This window comes from Oculina patagonica, chromosome 2 (assembly GCF_052425735.1).
Source record: "Oculina patagonica isolate OP01 chromosome 2, crgOcupat, whole genome shotgun sequence".
Classification (NCBI taxonomy): Eukaryota; Metazoa; Cnidaria; class Anthozoa; order Scleractinia; family Oculinidae; genus Oculina; species Oculina patagonica.
In genome coordinates, this window is record NC_135759.1 from 35,201,023 (window position 1) to 35,228,131 (window position 27,109).

A 27,109-nucleotide genomic window follows, 5' to 3' on the forward strand; every position below is an offset into this window, starting at 1 on the left:
TGAACAGTTTTACAACAACGCAGATGGATGATTTGTTATCCTGTGCAAAGGTTTGCATATCTAAATTACGATACAAACTGAATCTCAAGGTCTCCCATCTCAAGATGAAGAAAGATGAACAACGTGTGAAGTTTTACACTCACTCTTGCAGATGAGGAAATTTGGGATGTTTAACTAAGTAAGTGTATGGATCACTTTAATGCGACGGATGTGACTTAAGAAACACCAAAACTAACGTTATCTTCACGGCTTGGTCATGGATTGTGCCTTGCCTTGCCTCAGTAAGTCAAATGACATTATACAAGGAAATCGTATCCTTACAGCTTGCTGCGCTTGTGACTCTGTTTTAATACCGTCCTTTTGTATGTCATCGTGAGACCGTGAGGTTGAATTGCGCGACATTTAAATGACATTTTTTTCTTAAAAGGCTGAGGTATACACATGGCAAATCACGCGACACCGGCAGGTATTTTTCGATGGTTGCAGGTTGAAAGACTTGAAACAAGCCGTTTATTTGAGTTACCTGAACCTGCCGATCACCTTGCAACCTTGCTTGCGTGACCAGGGAGTCTCACCATCAACCAACTCGCCACCAAGCGAAGTCACTTCCCCACGCTTAAAGAATGAAAAATATTCAGGGTTTTCACTCCTTCTCTTGGTGGAGAGATGACCGGATACCGCAGCAACCTGCAACCTGCAAAAAATACCTGCCCTTGGGTTACTTACAAGCGTTACAATGCCGTTACAATTCATCAAGAACACTTCCAAGGCCAGCGGTTTTCCATAGGAACAAATCCAACATGGCTGCTCTTTGTTGGCTAAATTGAGTTGGAAATCCACCAAAGAAAAGCGGGGTAACACCAAGAAAATGTCTTCAGTCGTCAACGATTCCGTTACAGCAAATCCAATATCACTGGTGCGCGTATAAATGCCCGTTCTCCAATGCGTTTATACGTGTCTTCGAGAACGTGTACAGGAGCACGAAATCGAGCAAAAAAAGAAAAAAAGCAAACAAGCCAGAACGGGACAATAAGACACGCCCCCATGTACAGCTTCCACTATATAAAGGAAGACTTAGAACAACTTGTTAGTTGAAGAAACCATCAAAATGGCTGCTTCAGAAAGTGGGGTCGTGGCAAAAGCAGCAAACCAATTCGCTGTTGATCTTCATAAATGCCTCGCAGATGGCAATGAATTTGCCAGAGAAAACCTGTTCTATTCTCCTGCAAGTCTCCTCATTGCTCTTGCGATGACATCTTATGGAGCGAGGGGAAATACTGCTGCAGAAATATTGAAAGTTCTCCATGTTGCTTCAGTTTCGTCAGCTGACCTCAACGAGAGCATGAAGAACTTCATTGACGCCATAAATGGAGCAAGCGACGAGGATAACAAGCTGCTTACAGCAAACAGGCTGTTTGTCCAAAAGAGCTTTGAAATCCTGGAAGCCTTTAAAGAAGGAACACGCGAGTATTACGATGCAGAACTCGCTCTGGTTGACTACATTACAAATGTGGAGAAAGCCAGAGAAGAGATCAACCGCTGGGTGGAAGAGAAAACAAATGACAAGATCAAAGATCTTATTCCTTCTGGAATGCTGAGCTCAGACACAAGGCTGACCCTAGTAAATGCTATTTACTTCAAAGGCTTGTGGCTTGACAAATTCAAGAAGGAAGCAACATTTCCTGGGTCGTTCTTTGTGTCCCAGAATGAAGAGATCAAGGTCCAAATGATGCACCAGAAAGCTAATTTCAAGTATTCTAAATCAGAGAAGCTGGCTTGCCAAATACTTGAAATGCCGTACACTGGCAAAAAGATGTCTATGGTAATCTATCTCCCTAATGAAACCCAAGGCCTTGCCAAGTTGGAAGAAAAGATGACCTATGACAACCTTCATGAGTCTCTTTCCTTGCTTGATGAGTCAGTCTTGATGGACGAGGTGGAAGTGTTCTTGCCAAAATTTAAGCTGACTCAGCAGTTTGACCTCAACAACATCTTGACCAAGATGGGAGCCAAAGAGATGTTTATTCCTGGTAAAGCCGACCTCTCTGGTATCTCAACTGAGCCACTGTTTGTCTCCAAGGTGGTTCACAAGGCCTTTGTCGAGGTGAATGAGGAGGGTACTGAGGCGGCAGCAGCTACTGGTGTTGGTGTGAATTTGACGAGCTTTCACCCAACGCCAACATTCAAAGCTGACCACCCTTTTCTGTTTCTCATTCGGCACAACAGCTCTGGTGCCATATTGTTCCTGGGCCGTCTCATGAAGCCATCTCATGGAGAATAAATGATTCCAGTTTTCTTTTATTTAGAAACTTTAGTGGCCATACATTTAGAGGTTGTATTGTACTGACATTGTGTTCCAAAGTAATTTTTAGACCAGAAATCAGTGAAATTGTCAGTGAGAAAGTAATTTTTTTTAACTGAGAGGTACAGTGTTGATTTATGTGAAGACTTGTAGAGTCTTGTCCAGACCATTGTCAATATGGCAAGGTGTTCCTTTGAAATATTACTTTGATGGATTGAAAAAAAGGATGATAACAATACTGAATAGTGTTTAAAGGAAATATGAAACATTTGTAGAGGCGTATGTAATAGTTTTCTAAAATGTGATCTTTCAGACTGATGTGACGTTATGAAATATTATAATTTGTTTTAATAGGAATTTATTTTGTAGAGAATAAAATTATTTTGATAAATAATATAGACATGTATTAAACAAATTGTAATGAATAATATTTCTGTCAAGAATATTTTTCCCAGGGGGATGGGGAATTTAGAAAAAGTAGAAAGAAACCTGTTTTTGACTCGTATTCTGGGGGGTTCGGGAAGGGAGGGACTACTTAGAAAAATAAAACTTAAATCAACCTTGTTGAATGTTCCCAGTGCAAGGTTTATGTTTTTTTTTCTTTTTTTGCCCTTTACAAAGAAAACACTTTCAGTTTACAGATTACTAAATTAGCCTTGTAAACTCCAATAACATGGCCATCCCAATAAAAGAATGTATGTATCATTGTCTACTACTTACAATAAATTATTATTAAATAAAACTACTTAATTTACAGCAATTCTATTTAACACTTATTACAAAACGGATTTTTGAGGCAGTTATTTTGTCATTCATATATTGGTCTCATAAAATAATTTTCTAATAAAAAAATATATATATATTTCCTAAACACTTTTATTATTTTGAAAAAATTACCAGACATAAACCCATGGCCTCTAACCTAGTCCACACCTTCCAAAAAGTGATGTCCCTAGCATGAAAAATAGTTTCGACCAGTTCCCTTAAAGAGACCATGGCCCCAAATTTAGTGACAACACCTAGAATAAAATCGCGACAAAAGAAAACCCCTCTCCTTAAAATTCCGACAGCGAAGTAAAGCCACAACACAAACTTGCGGCATTTTAACGCAGTTGAAACAGGGAACCCAGTGTTGCTCTGTTTGTTTGTTGTTGGTTCCGGTACTCCTCGTCCATATGCAGATTAGCTATGTCACATGCAAAAGTTCGCTTGGCGGTTGATTCAAATAATTTGCCGGCGGCAAATACTTGCGCTAGATCTAAAGATATTTCTTTTGATGTCTGAAATGCCAAACATACTATGACAGAGTATCACCGAGGTATTGACAATGTCGTGGATCGCGGACCATTCAGGGCGACGAAAATCTGGAACGAACTGATCGAACACCTACGAACGAAAGTCGAGCAACGTCGAAGGCGATGGAAATTTCAGTACTACGACAACTGTTTTCGCGGCGGAGATGTAGTTGAAGTTCTCCATGCCTACGTCCAAAACAATCCTCATTTGTCCAAAAATGCCACTCGTAGTCAAGTTCGATCTCTGTGTCAGATTTTGCTGGAGAAAAGAGTTATCGAGTGCGTGGCTGCGGATAACAGCAAAAGGGACAGCTTCGAAGATAACAACAGATTGTACAGATTTTCATCCGGCCCAGTTGAACATGTTATTGCTTCACCCGTTCAGGTTGAGAGAAAGACAAGTAGAAGAAGAAGTCTCCTTGGTCAAAGGGACAAAAAAGCAGCAAGAAGAAAGTCGTTAAGTTTTACACCGAGGGCACAGAAGCGATTTGCTGATCTGCTCATGTCCACAGAATCCCCTAAAGATGTTTCTATAAATACCGGAACACAAGAAATACCAAAGAAGCGAAGAAGACTCAGTTTGGATGCAGGACTTGGTTTAAGGTACAAAATATTTTATAGAAGCTGCCAGAGAACACGTATCTGTAGTTGTGAATAGATAATCAATGATCTTTACAAAAGAAATATGTTAATGAGTTTTCAATAGCCCTTCCTATTGCTTTCTATGGTCTGTTTTCCTTTATTGCTAAAATGACCGCTAGAATGGGGATGGCGGTGTAGGTGGTGATGGTTATGGGTGTTCGTGCTGGTGGGGGGGGGGGGGGGTGAGGGGTTAGGGGTAGTGTTGTGTCAGAGATGAGAAACATTCATCACACAAGCACTGCATTTAGCAAATCTCCCAATGCTACGCTGTGAAATGGGAGTATTTGGATTTTCCAGTCTAGTGGCAAATGCCTTTGGATAACCCAAGATTTGATTTACACTAGTCTAGCAACATATGCTTACAAGTACTAAATGTTGTACAGGTCAGAAAATGGTCAGGGAAAAATAAAATTCTTGAAGGTCAGGGAAACGTCAGGAAATTTTATTTTGGGTCAGCGAAAATTGATATTTTGAAGAAAAGTCAGGGAAAGTAATTTATTACAGTTGAACCTTCATTAGTGGACACCTACCATAGGTGGACACCTCCAATATGCTGACACAAAGTTGTGGTCCTGACAACAACATACAATGTTCATGTTGTAGACACTACAATATTTTAATTTTTAAACCTCCCATAAGTTAGCCTCCTGTACAGACGCTCTTTGGGGTTGGCATGTATTACGTGACATAGGAGGCTACCCATGAGTGGACACTTTCTGAATCCAAGGATGGCTGCTTATGGGAGCTTTAATGGTTTGCAACAGTGACAGCTCTGTATGGAGGTAATTGATTACTTTTCTTTTTTCACATAGAAAGAATAAGTTGTCAATGTTGTCTAGCTCGACTGATCAAGGAGATTTGATCAGTGAGGTCTGGTTTGAAGTGGCCCTATCTCGACTCCTTCAACTCACAGACGTTCCCTTTCTGGAGGACATATTGACTCCACCAATTAAAGATGATAGGACAGGAGTTATAGTTATCTCAAACAGCGTCCCAGAACCTTGTATTCAACATTCACAACAGATTGACTGCAACAAAGAAAACATTGACAACTCAGAGATGAACAATGTTTGGGTTACAGCAGGGATGGAGTGTATTCAGTTACAGAGAGACTGTCCTTTGCCGCAGCGTGGCAACATGGGTTATTTAAATGTGATGAATGCCAAGGAGGCAGGGATTCAGCAGATTCTGTTGCAGTATTATGGCTCTCTTGTTGATACGCTGATCCCTTCAAACTTAACGGACTTGGTAGATGGTATTCTTTGTGCATTGGTTAATGATTGGACAAAGGCTGTAACATTTCTGCCAATGTTGGTCTTGATGCTACCAAGCAGTCAAAGAAGACATCTAAAGAAATTGTTGAACTTCATGGGGCGGTCTACGGGCACAGGCAGTGGCAGGTTCATTGTAAAGAAGTTCATGGGTGCTATCTTACCAAAGGACGTGAAAAATAAGGTGGGTTCACTTGAGCAGACCAAATTAAACAAAGGGTTAAGATAATGCAATTGAGATGCTTAACATTTGGCATGTATTTTTGGTCCAGTGTACAAGTAGCATCTCAAGTGCATTATGTGTACATTGTATTTTAATCCTACGGCAGAGAAAAAATCAGTATTTTAGCCTAGAGGCACATCAGGGCAGTGCTTATCTCCCATTTCAGTAGAATAGAGTGACTGGTACCCCCCCCCCCCCCCCCACTGGGGTGAAGAGAAGCCTCGTCTCTCTTGGCCAAGAACACTTGTAACAAATTGACACTAGCCAGGACTCAAACTTGGACTGCTTGATCCGGAGTCCAGTGCACTAAGCATTTGGCCACCATTCTTCCCATTTCTCAATCCTATATTATAATATATCAATTGTAAAATAATATACCACAGGTAAGGGCAAGATATTCTTCATGTTGCTAGATCCGTTTTGAAGGAATTATGTGGCGAGCTGACAAAATGCATTTTCTTGGCAAATGACTGTTTTTGAAGTTTTGTAGCTGAAATGATGGTAAAGTTACATTGTACATGTACTTTCTCTCTTAGGATTCAGGTCAAAAATTGGTTTCATCCATGGTGAAGAATCGGCAACAGATGTTTACAGTACCAACTCAACTCAAAGAGCATTTCAGGAGAAACATCTCATATGCACAGAGGGGGATGTGCCCACCCCTGCCATCCACAGTTTGTCAACAGATGTCTATTGCAGAGTACACAAACCAGACAAAATTAACAACATGTCTAGCTTTGAACATGCTTATGACGCATATTATCAACAACCTTCAGATGACTCTAAAAGAAAAGGAGGAACGACTGAAACTTTTCCAGAAACACCACAATGACTTATTTTTGCAGCAATTCCCAAGTGGCCAGTTGTGAAAAGTGGCCTAACAATTACTTGCATAATTTATTAAATCTTAATACTCTCGTGCGAATGCTTCCGTCTTACATCCAGAACACTACACACCTTCTGGTTCGGCAATAAACTTAAAGTTAATAAATTATTGACACCACAGTGTCGTGAGCAAACTGTAGTGTTGCTAGAGGATGTGTGGAGCCAGCCATGCTTGATTGGGGCAATTCTGGTCAGAATGAACTCAAAATAATGTTATGTTTTTAATTTATAAAACACTAGCAGGGGAAGCTGCCTGGAAGAGAATGAAAAGTCTTGTGTAATCTCAGTCATGAACTCTAAAGTTCAAAACCTAACTAATGATTGCATATTTTGCTGCCGTCAATCAAAATTGTCATTGAATCATGACAACAATCAATGAACTTTGAGAAAAAAAATTTTTAACTTTTTTTACTTCATTTTATTAATATTTTTATTGTAAAGCGCCATGGGCAATTAGTGGATTTTGGCGCTATATAAATAGTTTTAGTTATTATTTATTAAAATGTAACAAACTGGATCGAAATCTGCGAATCACAACCATGGACATGAGAGGTATGGTTAGATCATTGATGGCAGTGAAAAATACAACTATTTTAGCAGTGAGAGTTACATGTAAATGTGTTATTGAAAGGCATAGCTATGTTTGTGCAGAATCAGCTGCTGTTTGCAAAATCAGTTTTGTTTGTTCTTTGTTTATCTTGCTTCCAGTCCGTTCCTCCCCACCAACCTCAAATCTTAACGTCCTCATTCTCTTTTTCCACATTAAGCACATTACATGAATTACCGGTAAGTAAGCATGAAATATTTTCTCTGTGGGAAGAAAACCAACAAACAAAGAAAACCTTCTAGGTATAACATTTCCACAAGTTCTTTTACCCTCAACTAGTGTAATATCTGAAAAAAGCTAAATACAGTTGATTTTCAAGGCCCAGCTCAGATGGGTTCCTATATTTATTTTGAAGCTTTTAATATTTATTGATTTAGGAAAAAAGGACCAGTTGCCTTGGGGTGAAACGTCTAGGATTTTTTTTTCAAGACTAATTTGACCTTATTTGTTAAATACTGTAAAAGAAAACAATGCAAATCCATCTTGCAGAATATTTACAGAAAGAAATTTATTTGTTTCAGATTTACACTTGTTTTTTCACCTTGACAAATTGAACTTATTAGACTTGGCAGTATATTTTGTCGACCTGCCATCATTCTACTAAGTACAAAAGTGTTTGTTGCAGTTTGCCTAGTTCTTAGGCCTCGTGATTTCACTTCCGGTGATCAATCTGTTTTGGGCCATGTGGTGTGGCCATCTGTCCAAGTGAGGCATGGGCAAAAGAACTAGGCAAGCCTGATAGACCGATACCTGATTCCAAATATTTGATACTGCGATACTGAGAAAATATCAGAAAATAGCAGTACTTGCAAAAAATATCATAATTGCTTTTTCATGTGGTCTTCTGGTCATGATGTTTATAAGTTTGATATTGAGCAAGACCCGAGTAACAATATTATTACACTGTTCTTGCCAAAGCCAATTGGTTCTTGCCATTTGCCAGACTTACTTGGTCAAACAAATCATGTGACAACAGCTAAGTCAATGGTCTCATAGAAAAGTATCAGTATTGTATCTTTATCATCTCGATTTGAAAACAAGTATCGGCCCATATTTAGTTTATATAAGGTTGCATATACTGTTGAGCACTACAGCTGCTGTACGCAGTTGTCAATACAAGATCAAAGTAACAAAACTTACTATCATCCCCCTAGTTTCCAAGAAAAAACTTACAAATATGTTCAAGTTATCTAGCCTGCCTATTGTATTTTCATTGTTACAAATGCTTTTGCTGGAATGAAAAAGGTTTCAAGCAAAGCTTGAAGACACCTTTTCTACGTATAATGCCTGCACAGCAGCCATTTTTTTGCCTGTTATTATACACTGGCAACAGCAGGCAAAAAAGCATACTGTGCTAAAGTAGATTGAAGTGATCCAAATCTTCTACTATGGCTATACCAAAAAACTGTCTTCAGTTGCTGAAGTATTAAAGATATAGAATGTTTCACTAATATCAAAACGTCCTTCAATTTACAATATTGAGCTACAACTGAGACTCCTTTCACAGAGGTTCCCTCCTACTCATACTAATACAAAAGACCATCCGTCAAAATCTGTCAGACATTACACCTGCTTTCAGTGTTACGTGCATAGCCATCTTTCGACATGCTGTTTGAAATGAGCCAAAGTAATTCTGTCAATTTAGCAAAAAGAGCTAATCATGCAAGGTCATTTTTTACTGAGACTGTACATGTAGACTGTGAACAGTTCCTAAGGTTCTCTGGATTAGATCGTGTGTACTTGATCCAGAAAGTGGTAAAAAATAAGGGGGTTCTCCTTAAGCTCATTGTTCAGGGAGCACCTTTTTTATGTAACTGGATTATAGCAGTACTCCTAACAATGATTACATTCTGAAAGAAAGCCGAAGTGAAAAGAGGGCAACCCATCCTTTTTTGCTGCCCTCCTCGCCAAAAAATACAAAACTAAATGGTAAGTAGATTTTTTTTCTGTTGTTTATTTGTCCATTTCTCAAACAAGAAGTGCCTGTTATGCGGATCCAACATGTATGACTGCTAATAGAAGCTGTTCGCAGTCTGTTGTACATCTACTGTTCCATTGTACGTAGTTTCATGTTTCACTTTTGAAATTCTTTATGTTGCGTGTTCTTGCTCTTGGACTAAACTTGAAAAACTAGTTCAGTGTCTAATGACATTACTGACAGATTTTTTGAAGAGGAGGGGGTGGGGTAGCTCACCTGGGGGGGGGGGGGAATATCAAAGATGGGAATATACAAAAATGGAAAAACAAATTACGGTAGATGCAAAGGACCCAATGATCCAGCAGACATTTCTTGACAGACAGACAGACCTCTTTTAGTACAACAATATTACTGTCTCATTTATCGCTGTTGAGGTTCTTTTTAACTTTGCCTGTCAGTGGGTGTTCAATTCATCATTCCTTGAAATACAATAGCCACCCACGGATTCTTCACCTCCTATGAAATTACTTGCACAAAATTTGTGGAAATTGTGATGTGATCCATTCATTGAGCAGAAGCATTCTTCCTGAGCTGTTTTGACTTGACTTCTTGATTCACCCATACAGTGCAAGTCTGAAGTCTGTTGTTTCAATTGTTTGGTCTACTGTCATCTGTATAAATTTTTAGAGCTCTTTCTTTGTATGAAAATCTGCCAACTCTTGTGTTTGAACTGTTGTTTCTGTGTGAAAATAATAAACAACTGTAAGTAAAATATAATAATAGACTAGTGCATGTCTTCAAGCATCTTGGGCTCCAGTTGTTCAAAAATAAATTCTTAGCACATCTTTAGTAAAGCATTAAGCTACAAAAACTGAAAATTCATGAAAGAAAAACGGAATAAGCCCCAGCTGTCCAAAGGTGGATAACACTATCCACTGGAGATTACTGGATAAATGAATATCCCGTGGATAGCGCAGTATGTTTTCAGTGTTAAGACTTATCCACTAGATAGTGATTATTTTATCCGTTGGATAGTGTTATCCACCTTTTGAAGAACTGGGCCCTGAATTTTAATCAATACAGTCATCTTTAAAGTTAAATAAAAATTAAAGTTACTGGTATTTTCAAGTTTTGAAATATCAGGTCACATGATTACCTAGCCTGCGTTGCAGACGTACAAAACCACGGTCATATAACCGGGGTTTTATTCGTCTGCAACGCAGGCTAATGATTACCAAACACAAAATACTTTAGCCTTTGTTCTGTGCAATAAGATTTGCACTTCTTACTTGGCATTTTCCTTTTTCAAGATTTCTTGTTTCTTTTCTTCTGTTATTTCCATGAGTTCTTCTGTTTTATCTCTGAAAAAATAAAGAATACATTTTTTGTAAGGCAAATGGTCTTAAAACATGAAATTTAAAGATTTCAATAAATAAACAAACAAACAAACAAACAGTGTCAGAACTGGCCGGCCAGACTGGTATATTCGAGAATAAAATTCCATTGTTAGTCAGATTTGTTCTATCAAATCATTCAAATATATAAATACTGTACATTGTTATGGTGGATTTGTGGGAAAATCTTGTGGAAAAGGCCTATTTCATACTCAAAACCACAAGACTGGCTGGCCAGTTCTGGCTAATGGAAAGCGCCCTAAAATTGAACATTAAATGAAGAATTTTTAACAAATTCAGATTTATATTTTATCAAGTAAAGGTTTCACATTGACAGTATTACTTAAAATGATTTACAAGATTATGTACTAGCTGAAAGTTTTCCTTCGCGAGCAAATTCGTGGCGAACAAGCAAGACAGATATTGTGAGCGAACTGGCTTTGTGGACATACTTCGCATGAGAACACACCAAAAGGACTGCAGTCAGGCTGGTTGCCGATTGGGCAGAATAATACAAAGGGAATACAAAAGATTTTTCTGCCCAATCAGGAGGCAGTATTCAGAGAGCTTTTTGAACTGGTCTGGTAAGACTCTTTCCACAGGGGCACCTTTCAGTCGCTCCAACTTTTATATGCTGATACCTCCCCCCCCCCCCCGCCCCGCAGTTGAGCACTATTTTTTACCCGCATTTTCGCGTTTCCCTCGCCCCACTAACTGCCCATGGGTCTCCGAGGATGGTGCTTGCGTGATGTCCCTCTGCATTTTAATAATTTCCCCAATTCCAAAAATGAACTCAAAACATTTGAATGACAAGCAAAAAAATAATTCATTTCTCGCTAACAGAACTGGCTCCTGTTTGAATAACATGAGTTACATAAACATCAAAAATAAAATGTTCACTACACAAAAGATTTAGAACAATTTATAACACAGACACAAGGTTTTGATAATTCACGATATCATGTGAAAACTGAATTCAATAATAATAATAATAATAATGTTAATTATTATACGTTTTCAAACAATTTGCAAACGAAGACTTTTTTAATCTTTTATCTTTTCTAGCGCCGGCGTAAAACTTCGTCAGAACATTGGCCAAAGCGGTTTTATCTTGTGGTTCCTCCAGGTTCTTCTTCCTCAAATAATCATTCAGAATTTCTACATTTGTTTTTGTTGTTCTCTTGGTGTTTTTAGAATCTTTGTTCTCGATCAAAACTTTCAACTCCTCTTCGGAAACGGAGGCGATTCGCTCAGCCATATTTTCAAAACTTATATTTTTGGAAACTAGGCAGACTTTGAACTCGACATGATTACCCAATAATTATCTGCTGCAGATATTGGGCTATCATGTCAAGTTCACATGCTACTGCATATTGACTGAATGCTCTCGACCAATGACATGTTTCAAAGTAATTCTAATGTATAATAATAACTCTTATCGGAAAACGACAAGTGTACGTCTCAAATCCAAAATAATGTAAACTTCAAAAGCCTAAAATTAAAAGACCCAACTAAATGTGAAGAAATAAAAGAAACTTAAAAAAAAATGTTTCAGTTTTATTCAAGATGAGGCCAAGAAACTTTTCGAAAAGCATTTGAGTTTCGAAAGTCTTATAGCCATGAAATCGTGCATGTTTGAGCTGTGCGAAATTTAATTATACACGTTCACAATTGCTCGTGTCAGCAGGTATTAAATGCACCAGTTTAGGGTCCCCTGCGTGAAAACTTTTCGGCTTATCGATCACTGTTGCAAATTTTAGAACTTCAGAAAATTGTGTTTCGATGTTAATTTATTTATTAGACTGGTCATTAGGCTATACAAACATTTCATTTCTTTTCACATGTGCACCTCAGCTTAATCGAAGTTCAATTTGGGTTTTACTAAGCGGAAAGAGGTAGCACGTAAAATTACTTCCGTTCGCGGCAACTTCTGTCTACGGTCCACAACTTCCGTCAACATCCACATCATCATAATTTCTTATTCATTGATTGTGTGTTCTACAGCACACAATCAGTACGAATAAGCTAAAAATGTTGTTTTAGCGACAACTAAAATATTAGAAGTGATATCAGATATGGAAGCTAAACTATTAGTTTACTTTGTCTTCATTGTCCATACCTGTAAAATACAACTGCTCCATCATCATTAATAAGCAAAGGACTTGCACCAAGAGATGTCATATCACTTGACCAGTCATATTCATCATGAATCTCAAGAATTGGCACTTCACAGGGAAACTGACCACGGCCCTGTAAAGGAAAAACCAGTAAAATGCCCAATTACAGCAAAATCTAATGGTTAGTGGATCCAAAGTCCGGGTTCGAGCCCTGACCAGGGTCACTGCGTTGTGTTCTTGGGCAAGACACTTTACTCTCATAATGCTGGGGGGGGGGTACCCTGCAATGGACTAGCATCCCATTCAGGGGCAGAAACTGGGATAAGCTCCGGCAAGTATGGGCCACTTGGCTGAAGCTTCCCTTTACAGCAAAATCTACATGAGCAGCAACTGCAGTTTTAGCCAGGCTAAACTCTCGAGATTATTTTTTCACACAGAACACTAAGCATGGTTTATCCAAAGCAAATTCATCAATCTTTACCTTGCATAACTCCAAATTCTCCACTGGAATGCTACTAAGTTTACTTATCTGAAAGACAATACAGGAACCATTCCATCAGTAGTTATACGAGCAACAATCAAATGAGAATAGTCCTAAACTAAAAATAAAATGTCCAGGCAAGGGCCAGCATTGAGCCGCAAGGGCACTTAAATGCTCTTCAGACTCTGTGGAGAAAATAATGTATAATGGTATAATTCTGAGGAGAAATAAGGCAAAAATAAAAAAAAGATAAATAAAATAATTCTTCCAAACAAAATTGTTGAAAATTTTTTATATTAAATGATTACAAGTGTGTTTTACATTGGTCATACTTTGAGACAGCTTGTTTCCAGGCATGCAGGGGAAACAAATATTTCAAATAAAAGTAACATGGTTAAAAATGCCAACTGGCAGGAGGAAGACCAGTTGGCTTTTTCCAAAGCGTGATTGAGGAGTTGAACTTGGGACTACCAAGAACAAATCCAGCTAGTCGCAGGGTGCAGGGCTTAAACTTGGGTTCCTCAGACTACAACACCACTTGGCATCTTAGTCTTCTCCTCAAGGTACAGTAATTTAACTTCACATTACTTTTAAATACTCGTTTGCCTCTTACTTCATCTTTCAACTCTTCAACCACACTCTCCAGCAAAACAACTTCTTTTGGAAGGTCAAGAGTTAAAGTTGAAGGGTGCCATTGCCGTACATAGACTGAAAGCTGTTCTGTTGAGGTCATTCTTTCAGGACCTGCAACAAAAAAAAATCATTTTCCTTCTATATTAAAATAATTAAGAATGTGAAAAATATCAAGGATCCAAAAAGAGCATCCTGAGAGTGAATTCATTTATTCAATTAAAATAATGTTGAATTCGGTACAGGGTGTGGGAATTAAGATTTGATCATCCAAAATCCCTACCAATATTATTAACTGTTTCAAAACTGTACTTCCATATTTGTCTGATGAAACTTCAAACTCCACTTCCTAATTTTTACGTTCCATGCAGTTTTGAGCTTCCATATTAGACAATTTGGCTTATACATGTACATGAACAGATTAACACTTTACCTCTTGTCAATACCCGATTCCCTCTATAGCGCGCGCCTGCAGGGAATCACGGTAGTTGTATTCATCAAACCATGCGCGAGACTCAGCAGCGTGCATCTTTGCTGAGTCTCGCGCATGGTTTGATGAATACAACTACCGTGATTCCCTGCAGGCGCACGTATAGAGGGAATCGGGTATTCCTGGTTGACAATTCTACTAAATGTTTTCACCTTCCCACCAGTGTAGCACAACGTTTTGTATTGAATCTAATCTGAGTGATTAACTTCATTAGTTACATGTACATACATACCTTCTAATATTTCCAAAAACACTTCAAAGCTCGCATACACTTGAATGTTCTGTTCAAACACCTGGCTGTCAACATAAACTGTTCCAGGATTTTTCCAGTTCTTTCTTCGCATCCTCAAACTGAAAATATAATGAAAAGCAAAATCATGCCTTAGTGGCAGTTTTTTTTGCAATTTTGAAAATACTAACAGCTATTTTTTTGTAATACTAAGCTTCCAGTAGCTCTTGCAAAAATTGCATGTCCATGGTTTTTGACATTGCCATGGCAACTGCATTTTGACATGAAGGTTAAGCCAAATTTTGATTTTTTTGGGGGGAAAAATTTGATTTTAAGGAAAATTGTAGAAAAAGTACATTTGGTATCATTATCTCTTATTTTTCGACTTCCAAAGAAAATTGTGAAATCCAAGATGGCAGATTTAATGTCACAGGATATCACATAACATAACCAACACAAATTGTATCTCTTTGAGATCTATTCAATGGAAAATAATATTGATATGTCTTAACCTTAAGAGGTTGGTTCAATCACCCGAAAAACCCCACTCCCACACCTACCCTAACCCCTGTACCACTGTGGGGGGGGGGGGGGGATGGATTATACATCCAAGGGTTAATTAATTTTTCAGTTAATCTTAGCCTGCTAACCATCATAAGCTCTGACTAGGTTTTCAAGGGAAAACATTCTAATTTGTTTAGTTTACTTTAAGAATTGTGCCTAAGAGTTGTGTGAAGATATGTAGCTACCAGTGATGAGAGGTTAAATGCAATAATTTTTTTTGGCTCCACATGTGTTTGTGTCATTGAACAAACTTAGAAGTGTGCTGTTGAAACTTATTATTTATCAATTATTTGAATCTGGGTTTATTTAGTACCCAGCAGTTAATCAAGAAAATATTATTGGTACATAAATCCATTTCTTTCTGGTATTTTATATCTTAGATTACTAAGTACAGTAGGACATACTTTTCCACTGGTACATCAATACCACATCTTTGACAGATTTCCGGTTGCAGGAGCTCTTTACATTGCTTCACTGTCATGCCATCAGTTACAATCCAGTCACAAAAGTACTTAAAAGGCTGAAAGAAGCAAGGCTCATTTATCAAATTAGAATAATAAAATCAAAAATAAAACAAGGGCAAAGTTACCCCCCCCCTCCAGTCTAGTCTTTCCTTCCCTCCCTCCCTCGGTATATTCCTCTCACCCTCCCTCCCTTCAGTAATTAGATGTATAAAATCTCTTGTCTGAGACTAGTCTGGTACAAATTGGACACTGCATTGTTTAAATAATGGTACTACACAGTAAGTCATAAAATTATTGTGAAAAAATTCTAGAACTACCTTATTCTTACTAATTTTTGCGCGTACTTAATTTCGCGAAATTCGGGAGCTGAATTTCGCGAGTATTAATTTTAGCGATTGCAAGAAAATATAAAGCAGAAGTGTATTAAATTTCGCGATTTTGTCAGTGGTTTATGGATCAGTCGTCAAAAACTAAGGAACTACTGAAAATATACAAAGATCTGGCTCAATGTAGCTACAAGGAGCCTGCAAACGGAAACTTTGGTGACTGTACTTAAATAATAGGTTTTGGCCGATTTACAAGCTGAAGAAAACAGTAATCAGAGGAAGGGTGCTAGTCAAAGAATGCAGAAAGGTATTTTCAAGAGTTGAGGGGGTCGTTGAGAGTGGCAGTTCCAAACACTAAAAATTTTTAATGTTTTGATCTACAAATTTATGTGGTATTAATTTTTGTGTGTGTAAATTTCGCGCAATGTATTTTTCGCGCATATTAAATTCCGTGATTATTTTGAAATCGCGAAAATCGCGAAAATTAGTAAGAATAAGGTAGGCAGTATTTCACTTATCAGTAAATCAAGCCTGGGAACCCTAGGACTTAACATCCTGTGAGAAGACTGAGACATCTCTCAAATTCTACAGAAATAAATCTGTCAGCAAATCTCACCTCCTTTTCAGTGGGATTCAGCAAGAATATTTTCAGTTGATGTTCCCCTTTCTTGAGAGCACGACTGTACTTCACTCGCAACTATCAGGGTGAAAAAAATATTATTATCAAGAATAGCGGTAAATGTACATACAATATATCAGTTTGGATATAAATGATAAGATCTCAAGGTACAACTACTTTTACAACAGATTGGCTATTTTCTAGGCATGTCACTCAGATAGGAGGCTGACTGAGTAGTTGATCTTGGGACTACAACAAGTGGCAGGATGGGCTTGAGAATAGGATCAGTGGATTTCACAAACTCAAACAAATTTACAAATGAACATCCTCAGAGAATCCTGGTACTTCACATCTCAAGGTAATGAAGTACTGAGAGCAAACCAATGAATGAGCTGAGGGCTAAATTACTATTAATATTCTCTTCAATCTGACTTTCACAGAGGCAAATCCTCTTAATCACTAAATGCAAACAATGTACTGTATTGATAAATAATATAACCACATCTAGTATTGGCTTTTATCTCATCTGTTTATATACCTACACCTACCTTAGAATCATCAGTAAAGCTTGTTAAAGGGTCAGATAACTTGCTGTACTCAATTTCTTGGTTGTTGGTATACACTCTGTAAACCTACATGCACATACAAAAATTTACATTAATCATTATTATCCTTATAAACAAAGAAAAATCAAAATTAAACTAGTTTTAAATCATTTTGCCCTTAAATTCATTTCAAACTACAATATATGCATTATTTTATGTTATAATTAACTAAGTACAGATATTTTTAAAAACTATACAGTGTACTAACAGGGAGTATGCTTTAAAATTGCTCAGGTTCAGAGTCATGTGTAACTTGTAACTCATTTAGAGTTTTAGCAAGGAACTTATGATTTTTTTTGTGAATTTCAACAGGTCTGTAGTTTAAATAGCTCTAACTTATGAATTTTTCTTAAACAGTTTTACAGTTGTTGTGATGCCATAAATTTTTACCGACAAGCATATCTGTCAAAAGTAAAAGACTAAGACATCTTGTTAACACTACGCACCCTAAAAAATTCAGGTGAACATCCTACATCACTCTTGAGAATTTCCTTCAGCTTTCCTAGAGTGATTCTCTTGTCAACATGAACAAATTTTTCTACAGAAAAAAGACATAAAAGCTTTATTAAACAGGCATTTTCAGTTTACCAACAGCTGAAACTTGACAATTACAATAATAGGATGTCTTAATTATGTCATCAGTCGACTGATGGGTTGATGGGTGTAAACACCAAAAACGTGGAGTAACTGATCATCCAGTGATCCCTTTTGATATGTAAATTTATACTCAAAACCAACAGTTCAATCTTCACATTGGAGACTACCATAAAAATCTAACACTATTCTGTTAAAGAGTGTAAAACTGTTGTGTCAATTTATCTTGATTCAGAATTTACAGTATTAACTGAATTGTTAAACTTCAGTTCAGTCTCACCTCTTTGTTTTTCAGTCTTTTCAGAATCAACTGTAGCCTCGCAGATATACCTACTTGTGTGCTCTGAAAAAAAAAATTCTTACTGGATCAATAGGAATATCATCCATTGAGATCTTTTTATCTTGTAAGGTCATAGAAAATTAATAAAAAAAGGAAAAAATATTTTTTTTAGTAAAAAGAAAGGAAGTCTCAGTATACAAATGCCATATTAATTACATTGCCCTGGCCACTTACTTACAGCTGCACTCCATTTCCTAAGACAAGATTAATTTTAAACATTCCACCACTGTCATGCAATAGAAAACATTACCATAACTAACCTGACGGTTTTTTGGATGGGTCTGGTAACATGACAAGCAGTTGAATGGTGTGCTGATATACATCCAAGACTTTGAAAAGTCTTGAGTCTTTAAATAGGAGATCTTCTTCCTTGTCTGTTGCTTCAACAAACACCTAGTAGTAAACAGGAATTGTAATTAGACACAATGGCTCAGGATCTCAGCATCATCACCTGTCCTTGTTACGCTATGCCAGGGCCATAACTAGCAAGAGGGTCTCGTCTACATTTTAACCCAAAATTAAAAACCAATTAGTTTAGTTGGGAAAATAACTACCAGCTAGTTGATCAGGATTGATCCATATCTCAAGAAATAACTCATGAAAAATGATGAAAACACGTTTAAGAGCTTCTAGACTTTTTCTTTTCTTGGGGTATGCCCCCAGACCCCCCTAGCGCAATTTTGCCTCGTCTATGCTAAAAGTCTAGCTACAGCCCTGCATGGGATGCATTCATGGCCTCACATGATCATATTTGTACAGCATAAAAACAAACACAAAAATTACCAGTAGCCTAATCCAAACCCTTTCACTAAACACACATTTACTTAAGACACAATATTACATGTTAATGTTTTCAGTTACCCTGTTGTTTTTGAAGAATCCAAGATCTTTTAATACTTTGTTGGGGTTGTCCAGCAGCTTAAGATCACCATATGTTCCTTCAAACACAACTCTCATACAATCCAAAGAAAGGTGAAATTTCTAGAAACAAAATTAAGAGAGCAAAATAAATTTAATTTATTCATCTTATTCTGTCCTTTATCTACATGGTCCATACTCAAAAACTGCTTAAAATCCTTCATGGCTAGTTTGCCAAAAAATTGTGTATAGTTCATTTCCTCACCTCATGAATAAGATTGTACAAATCCCTAATGGTTGAACTGAGTAGTGGCCGCACATTTATGTGTGTAGCGACTCTCTCGTTTTCCAGATCCACAACATGAACTTTAACTGTTGTTCCTATATAGAAACCAAAAAATAATGTGACATGCTGAATAATCTCCGAATTCAATGAGTTAGTTAGTTAGTATTCATATTGTAACATGTCTCCTTATGGTCTACATCCTTAGCATCAACTGACATGTTTTCGACCATTATTTTAAACTACTGTGAGAGCTACAGTTCAAAACTGAACAAAGAAAATTATTTACTTCAAATTTCAGTTTGCAAAAATGTTAAAAGAAAACAACACTTCACAAAAGAAAGAACTGCTCAACAGCTTTCATTCCAATGGTCACAAAACAGGATTTTCCAAATTTTCCCAAAGACAAACTTTTATTACTACAAAAAGGCTTGACTCTCACAGTGAAAGGGTTAAAGTATGACTGTCACCAATTTTCATAATTCCAGTAATTCATAATATTATGAATTACTGGAATTATAATATAATATAATAAATATAATATTTATTATTACAGAAAAGCATCTTTGAAGCTCAAATCACAGTCTACAAGTTAATAACTTACCTCCTGGTTTGTAGGGTAAGAATCTGTCATGTGACATTCTTGTTTCAAGGAGAAGGTCAAACATATACGACTGTTTAACACCACACAGTACTTTGCCTATTGGATCATGCTGAAATCGACAAGTAAAGAAGCGAGGCTATATGCTAGACAGTAAAAAATCAATAAATGCTGAAATATTTTTTTATACAATATAGGAATCTTTAAAGATCACATAATTATATGTAATTGTTGTGGTTTAAATAATTATATCTTTGGTTTTTAAGTTTTCAAACCAGTTTAATTTATATTTTTCATAATTTGTCTCATATTCATTACAGTGCAACTACTTCAACCAAGGCCACCAAAGCAAATTCTTTTCAAATTGACCAGTTGTGTTGGAGTATTAGAATGACAGAAAAAGGTCATAAATTTATTGCTTTTGTAGTGAGCAGCTTGCTTAGTTTGATAATTTGTCAGAAATCTATTTTAAGGTGGCCGAATACAGTTTTTACGTAGCTCACAAGCGTGCGCTACGATTTTCTGCTTGACGTCATTAATGCTCGCGCGGGCTAAAATGGCAAAAGCAACTCTAAACAGAAATGAAAAAGAGTTCCATTTGTTTTACCGCGCTTTTTGTCTGCAAAAGAAAACTTCAAAATACTTTCAGATAGATCTTGAAACCTGGGGCACAAAACAAAACGACAAAAAAGGTGGATAAACAACCGACAGAGAAGTTCTAATTCTGTCTTTCATTATCGCTCGCGACGCATGGCGTCATATTAACGCGCGCTCGCACGCGCAATTTGATTCGCTTCAATGGAGGTCGTAAAAGCCAGATTTTGATCCAAATTTTCTCGAAAACCTACCGTACAACCTATTATGAAACTTTCACAATTAAATGTAAGGGGTGAACCACGTCCACAGCCACAATTTTGAAAAAATCTGTAAGACAGATTTTGAGCTATTTTTAAAATCAGGAAAATATCACATTTTCCTATTTTGCGAAAAAACTGTCTTACAGATTTTTATATTATTTTGCATGAATGTTTTATCAAAGCCAATTTCTAATTTCTGAAATTTTGAGGTAGGGTCATACGGGTAGATTTCGAGAAAAACGCCATTTCACCTACTAGTGCCAGTCCCCTCTGAAGCACTCGGCCGTTCATTTTAGCTGTTTATTAGCATTTTTACTTCCCAAATGTTGCATATGATGGTTATAGGATGTAACAAACAGTAATACGAAAAGGATAAAACATTTCTGGCGATTGTAAAAGAGAGATAAAAGATGGACTGATTTTCCCTCTCAAAACTGTACTAAGCCACCTTAAACGAGCAAGGGTTTTGTTTATCAATTTCAACAAAATTTTGTCAGGTGGCTTTGGTTGGAGTAGTGACATTGTAATCATAATCTGAAACAAAAGGAAACAAAACTCAAACTGATTGAAAAAAAATTGATATCAATGATAAATTTTAACCAAAACATAGATCTAGCTACATCATTTTAAGGGAGCTCCTCACCTCTTCACCATCATATGACCTCTCAATGTAGTCATAGTAGTCGTCATACTTGACAATTCTACACTGTTCTACAGTCACAACCTTCTCCAAATGGAAGAGCTAATTAGGAGGCAATAACAGTACTCATATTAGTATAAGTAAACAATGTAATTTATAACTCTTTCAGATTCTCTTACTATCTCTATACATGTCATACCTATTAATTAGGGAAAATTATTTTGTTTAAAATCAGGTTATTTGTTTTTGTGGATCACTTCCTTGCTTCTCCCAACCTTTTTCATTTTAATATAATCGTCTGTTGATGTTGTAGGGAGAAATAATAAATTATTATAGATTATAAATTATAAATGACCTAGGGTCGAAAAGGCTTTGATTTTAAGAACTTTAATAACTCTTATAAATTATTAAATATTGATCACTGATGGGACTTAAAGGGTTCAACAAGTCATCTCACAGCCTTAACTCCTAGGGGAGGTCACATCAAATAACAAGATACTCTCCTGACATTCAAATGTATGCTTACTTAAAGCTGATTTCCAGTCCGTACTGCGCAGACTCGGGGTTTGTTTTCGTTTTTGTTTTGAATTCGTTAAAACGTTGCACTTCGTTGACAGCATACATGAAGTGTTTTTAGTCCGCCATATTACAGTTCGCTTCGTTCAAGAATTTCCGATGAGCTGAAACGTCGGTTTGAAATAGCGTCAAGGTTCTTCTACTTGTTATTATTTGTTCTGCAAGGATATCTGGCGTTATTTTAAAAATGAAGAAACAGGTAAGTTTGTCACGTAATTTTTAGTTTTGCTTTGTTTGTGAGGCTCACATAAACATTGCAGCCGAGATTGCGCAGTACGGACTGTAATTCATCTTTAATAGGTATTTTGCAATCGCTCAGTAATAATAGTTATTATTATTATTATTATTATTAATTATTATTAATAACTAATGCTTTGTTTATACAGTGCTATTTTTTCATTATGAAAGAAGTTGACATAAAACATTGCAGTCATGTGTTTGCACTTAAACAAATAAAGTAAAACTTTGACTTATAAAATGTAGTTTAATTAATAAATCCACCTTATGAGCAATGGCTACAGCTTCTTTCAGTGTGTCATCTTTATGAATTTCCAATTTACGTTCCATCATTCTCTTGCTGACGGGATGCTCACAAAACATTTTGATCTAAAACAAAATTAAGCAAAGTTAATTTTATAATAAATAAACAACACAGTGAAAAGAACACTCAAAAAATTTTGTACCTTATTCTTACTTATTTTCGCGAGTACTAATTTTCGCGATTTCAAAATAATCGCGAAATTTAGTATGCGCAAAGAAAACATTGCGTGAAATTTAAACACGCGAAAATTAATACCATATTTTATATCATAAGAACAAAAATTTAATTGTTTGGAACTGCAACTATCTACCTTTAGAAATATCTTTTTGTTTTGTCTTTGACTAGCACCCTTCCTCTCATCACTGTTTCGCTCTAGTAAATTGGCCAAAACCTCTTTAGTACAGTCACCAAAGTTTCTGTTTGCAGGCTTCTTGTTAACCTGCGTTCAGGCGTTCTTTTTTTCTTTTAACGAAAGCGAGAGGGAAAAAAGAACGCCTGATACATTTATTTAACCGGCCGCCAGCCACCCCCTAATTTAAATAAACTAATGTGTCGTCGAACTGTCAAACCACTCTTTGTAGTTGGCGGCAAATTTGAGACTCGGATTTCTACAAGGCGTGAAAAACGTCTGGAGAAAAATTGTACATATGTATAGCCTGTATTTAAACTTCGCCGTGTTGAGATAAAAATGCTTTTAGTAGCAAGGTGAGATGGCGCTTGCGAACATATATTTATCAGTTGTATTGGATGCCGTCCTTTTATTTCAGCTTACACACACAAAAAAAGTAATTCACCGACAAGAGCTGTTTTACGGCAGATAGGATCCGTCGCTTTTGTAAACATTCCAACATCTCTGGAATATTGTTTTCGAAGAACAACAAAAACATCTACACGGAACAAAAATTACGCATTGTCGCTCACTCTATTTGTTCTGCTTCAGAGAGTTACACTTGAAATCTGTTAGGGCTTCAGCTAACGTAGAAAAGAACTCGTCCTCGCAGTAAACGTGACTCGTCTTGCCATAACCAGCTTCTGACCGGAATTCTCGTTGAATTATGACAACCAATCAGTCCACACCGCTCCATTGAGTATTGTTTCTCGACCAATCAGACAAAAAACCAGAATCTGGTTTTTTTACATGATTTTCGACAAGCAAATGTATCATGCCCTCCTTCCCCCGCAGCAGTAGTAGGGAGGGAGGGTATGATTTCAGGTTAGCTTCTTGTAGTCACATTGATGACGACTGCTCCATAAAACACTGACAAAATCGCGTAATTTAATATACTTTTTCTCAAATTTTTCTTGCAATCGCGAAAATTAATACTCGCGAAATTTGGCTCTCGAACTTTCGCGAAATTAAGTAAGCGCGAAAATTAGTAAGAATAAGGTACCTAGTGGGTACTGATACATGCACACTAACTGCATTACAGATGCTAAATTACAAGGATGTCCAATGGAACTGCAGTATTTACTGCTGTTGCTAATGGAAGTTGATCACTTGGAGTAAACTGACATCACACACAATTTACAAATTACAACTCTTCCAATTAAAGCATTATGTTTCAAGATGCTGTCATTCTAGGTTTATCAACCTCCTTGACCAACACATTGTAGACATGTTGATGTGAAGTACATGTATGTCCTGTTGTAGATACAGTGTAGACCTGTTGGTAATTAAATTAAGCACTGTTCCGAGGTAGACAGCTTATCACTGCTGGCAGTTCCCTCTGGTAGTTAAAGGATGCAGAGTGTTATGTCCATGTTGTTACATGTATGTCACTTGTGTGAGCCAGGATTAACTCTATAGCCCCAAAGTCCAATGAACTAACAATGGTGGCTGTCACTTTTTTGTCAGTGTAACTTCACAAAGCTTGCAACCACATTTTTGTTTTATCCGACCAAAATGGTGACTTAGTCGGACATAATTAACAATTATTCACCAAAGTGGAGGTAAATATCCACCACATTCACTGACACTGAAGTGAATAATTGTTTTAGTATATACCACACATTCAAGATGAATAACTAGTGGACCAAAACATCACTTTTGGTACACAAAGCAACGCACAAAGGCAGTTTTTTTCTTTTTAGCTACTCGGAGGTGAACAGTACTTTGCTAATCACCTCCGAGTTAACCAATCAGCGCGTGTGTAAAGCACTATTCACTTGTGTGGTATATACTAATAATTATTATGCCCTTTCAGCAAAAAATACTAATTTGCAGCCTTGCCACTCTCACCTTGCACATACACCTGTCCATTTCCTTTTTTTTCCTTTCCAATTCTTCTTGCTGTTTCAGTTTGTACATTAGTTTCACTATGTGGCTTGGCATGTCGCATTGATCCAAGAACTTGGCATTTCTTTCTGAATTGACTTGTCTGTACATTAACATGTATGCATTTGTAGAGCTGCAAATGTCATCAGAAATTGCTTTCACTGTTACAGATGTAAAAATAACTGTAATATAATTATCAAACATGAGAGACATTGTTTCATTGGGATATCCAAACACTGAGGAGAGAGTTGAAAATATGATGCACAGCGGAGTATTTTTGACAAAATTCAAGGTGTTTGGATAGCCGATGAAATACTGTCTCGTGTATTTGAATTATCTTCTCAATCAAAACAAAGACTATGGAGTTTATGGAGAAATAAAATTGTAAGTATCTATGCTAATTAAGACCAGGTATTAAAAACTCCTTCACAGTATGATTTTCTTTGTTTTTACTTGATGAATGAATGCATTTGAGAAGGTGGCTTCCCATGGATCTGCATTTAAATCTATGCATGTTATCACCAGGATGAAATTACAGTTGACTCCTGAACATCAACTGAGTCTGTACTGACTCTTTATCAGGAACCTTGTGGCAAGGTGGATATTAAGCGGAAGGGTACAATGGCAAACGCAAATGTTACGCCATGCGGTGCTCACTGATAATAGAAGCTGGGAAGTAGATTAAGTCTAAGGTAATTTAAATTTGGAGGAATTTCCTATTGTACTGACAGTAATCTGCGAAAGAAAATACAGTGAAGTTCAGCTTGGAGCAAAATATACCTTGAGTATACTGATGAATAGTAGCTTCTTGATGACTCAAGTCCACCATAAGTACGTTCAATGTCATCGTCATATACCTTGTTAAGTCCAAATAAAATATTAAGGAAAAATAAGAAGTTGGATAGTCTATTTGTAATAATGTACAATATTATTTAACAGATGGTGTAAATTAGTTTCCAACTGATGCAAAATGTGTGTCCAAAGAATAAAACTCTTTGTGTACAATCAAGTGTAAGGGAACATGTTTGCTGTAAGCTAGGGTACGTATGTTTGACACAGTAATCATACTCACCCTTGATACACTCTGATCATTAAAGCAGTACCACTGCCCATTTGTAAAGGACCTGGAAAAATTGACGACAGAAAAAAGAAGTGTTTACTTTTATTTTTAACAAAACAGAATGAGAGAAAAACAATACCAAAAAATGTGTTTACACATACATCTACATGTAGACAAAAAAATAAATTAATTGCGAATAAAAAATTGAGAGTTTCTGAACCACACTCCAAAAAAGAAAATTTGTCTAGAAAAATTCTGAAGAAACCGAATGTACTTTTTCTAGTTTTCCACAATTTTCAAGTCTGGAAAATGTCCATACTATAATCAGAAATTTCCCCCTCCCCTTATTGTAATTTCCAGACTACAGGTGTATCAACCATTGGCCATTTTCAAAAATACCATAATACTCTTTGTTGTCCCTCTAAAATTTTGCATATACATTGTTTTGCTGTCCCAAGAGAAATTGAAAACAATGCTTAATATGCAAAATTTTGGAGGGACAACAAAGAGTATTATGGTATTTTTGAAAATAGCCTATAATAAATGGAACATCACAGTATAGGTGACTTTCACAGTCACAATTTAAGGTCATTGCCCTGTATTGCATTGCGCATCCTTACTGCGCAGAATTTTATGCGTAATAAGCGCGCGCGAGCGCGCGCACATAAACAAAATGGCGGCTTTTTTCTATGTGGCTTAGTCTGCGAGAGAAGTAAATTGTCGCTTTCTCGTAAACAAGTCTGGTGACCTATCAATTTTTTTTCTCATATTTTGGGTGTAGCGATCAAATTCTTTCTGTAAAATGAAAACAGATCAATTCTTGTGTTTGAAAAATAAATTATCGCTTAAAACGTGTACTTTGCTGGTACTCGCAGAGGAATTTTAAAGGAATTATATGGAATATACAAGGTCTTCCTGCTCCTAAACGAATCTGGTGACCCCCTTTTTTATTTCAAAATTTAAGTCCCCTTAACGTAATAAACCAGTAGGCGAAGTTTGGTAAAAAAATTGTGTTCAGTTCTATTTCAGGGCCATGACCTTAACAAATCCTTCTTTCAGTTGGCAGGCCAGTAGCTATAAACGGATGACTGGCCCCTGAACTTAATAATCTCTCAACTGAGCATGATTTTTGAAGTTGCCTATCGTAAATTTCCAAACATTAATTAGTTAATTTAAGTCCTTACTTAATGTAAGCATAATAGTGTCCTCCTGAGGCACTGCCTGAGTGAATCATTATTGAGAACAACTCATACCAATATGGGCCCTAACAGAACACATCAAAAAATAAAAAAATTTAATAATGTTAGTGTTAATTAAAAGCAAATAGTTTAAATTTGTTTTAGATTGTGATAATGCTTATGAGACAGAGGATAGCAAACAGAAAACTGGTTTGAAAAATTTTAAACCAAAAAAATTGAAACA

General features: G+C 36.7%; 2 protein-coding genes and 1 pseudogene across 3 annotated transcripts in view; 2 read left to right on the forward strand and 1 right to left on the reverse strand.

Moving 5' to 3' along the window:
- Positions 1–799: 799 nt before the first annotated feature.
- Positions 800–3,083, forward strand: LOC144644409 (leukocyte elastase inhibitor pseudogene; annotated as a pseudogene).
- A 305-nt stretch (positions 3,084–3,388) lies between these two features.
- Positions 3,389–7,489, forward strand: LOC144642033 (DEP domain-containing protein 7-like). Its single transcript, XM_078501032.1, has 3 exons — positions 3,389–4,200; positions 5,052–5,694; positions 6,270–7,489. The coding sequence occupies exons 1-3, from the start codon at positions 3,602–3,604 to the stop codon at positions 6,600–6,602; spliced, it is 1,575 nt and encodes a 524-aa protein (XP_078357158.1). The 5' UTR covers positions 3,389–3,601; the 3' UTR covers positions 6,603–7,489.
- A 219-nt stretch (positions 7,490–7,708) lies between these two features.
- LOC144644432 (ubiquitin carboxyl-terminal hydrolase 47-like) overlaps positions 7,709–27,109 on the reverse strand; it is a 32,158-nt gene continuing 12,757 nt past the window's right edge. For both annotated transcript variants that reach the window (XM_078503908.1, XM_078503907.1), the window contains exons 14-34: positions 26,872–26,951; positions 25,700–25,751; positions 25,408–25,484; positions 24,592–24,760; positions 22,313–22,417; positions 21,239–21,337; positions 19,742–19,850; positions 19,120–19,235; positions 18,858–18,977; positions 18,257–18,389; positions 17,937–17,999; positions 17,509–17,600; positions 17,006–17,089; positions 16,455–16,535; positions 15,453–15,568; positions 14,488–14,606; positions 13,749–13,879; positions 13,136–13,183; positions 12,657–12,787; positions 10,433–10,504; positions 7,709–9,882 (exon numbers count right to left, since the gene is read on the reverse strand). In XM_078503908.1, coding sequence (XP_078360034.1) covers positions 9,792–9,882; positions 10,433–10,504; positions 12,657–12,787; positions 13,136–13,183; positions 13,749–13,879; positions 14,488–14,606; positions 15,453–15,568; positions 16,455–16,535; positions 17,006–17,089; positions 17,509–17,600; positions 17,937–17,999; positions 18,257–18,389; positions 18,858–18,977; positions 19,120–19,235; positions 19,742–19,850; positions 21,239–21,337; positions 22,313–22,417; positions 24,592–24,760; positions 25,408–25,484; positions 25,700–25,751; positions 26,872–26,951 — 2,088 coding nt within the window. In that variant the 3' untranslated portion in view covers positions 7,709–9,791. The remainder of the gene's footprint in view (positions 9,883–10,432; positions 10,505–12,656; positions 12,788–13,135; positions 13,184–13,748; positions 13,880–14,487; positions 14,607–15,452; positions 15,569–16,454; positions 16,536–17,005; positions 17,090–17,508; positions 17,601–17,936; positions 18,000–18,256; positions 18,390–18,857; positions 18,978–19,119; positions 19,236–19,741; positions 19,851–21,238; positions 21,338–22,312; positions 22,418–24,591; positions 24,761–25,407; positions 25,485–25,699; positions 25,752–26,871; positions 26,952–27,109) is intronic.

Excerpts from the sequence above, each read along its gene's own strand:
- LOC144642033 (XM_078501032.1), top strand. The coding sequence starts at position 3,602 with ATGACAGAGTATCACCGAGGTATTGACAATGTCGTGGATCGCGGACCA. Across the intron at positions 4,201-5,051 it reads GATGCAGGACTTGGTTTAAG|AAAGAATAAGTTGTCAATGT; the intron begins GTACAAAATATT and ends TTTTTCACATAG. Across the intron at positions 5,695-6,269 it reads CAAAGGACGTGAAAAATAAG|GATTCAGGTCAAAAATTGGT; the intron begins GTGGGTTCACTT and ends TTTCTCTCTTAG.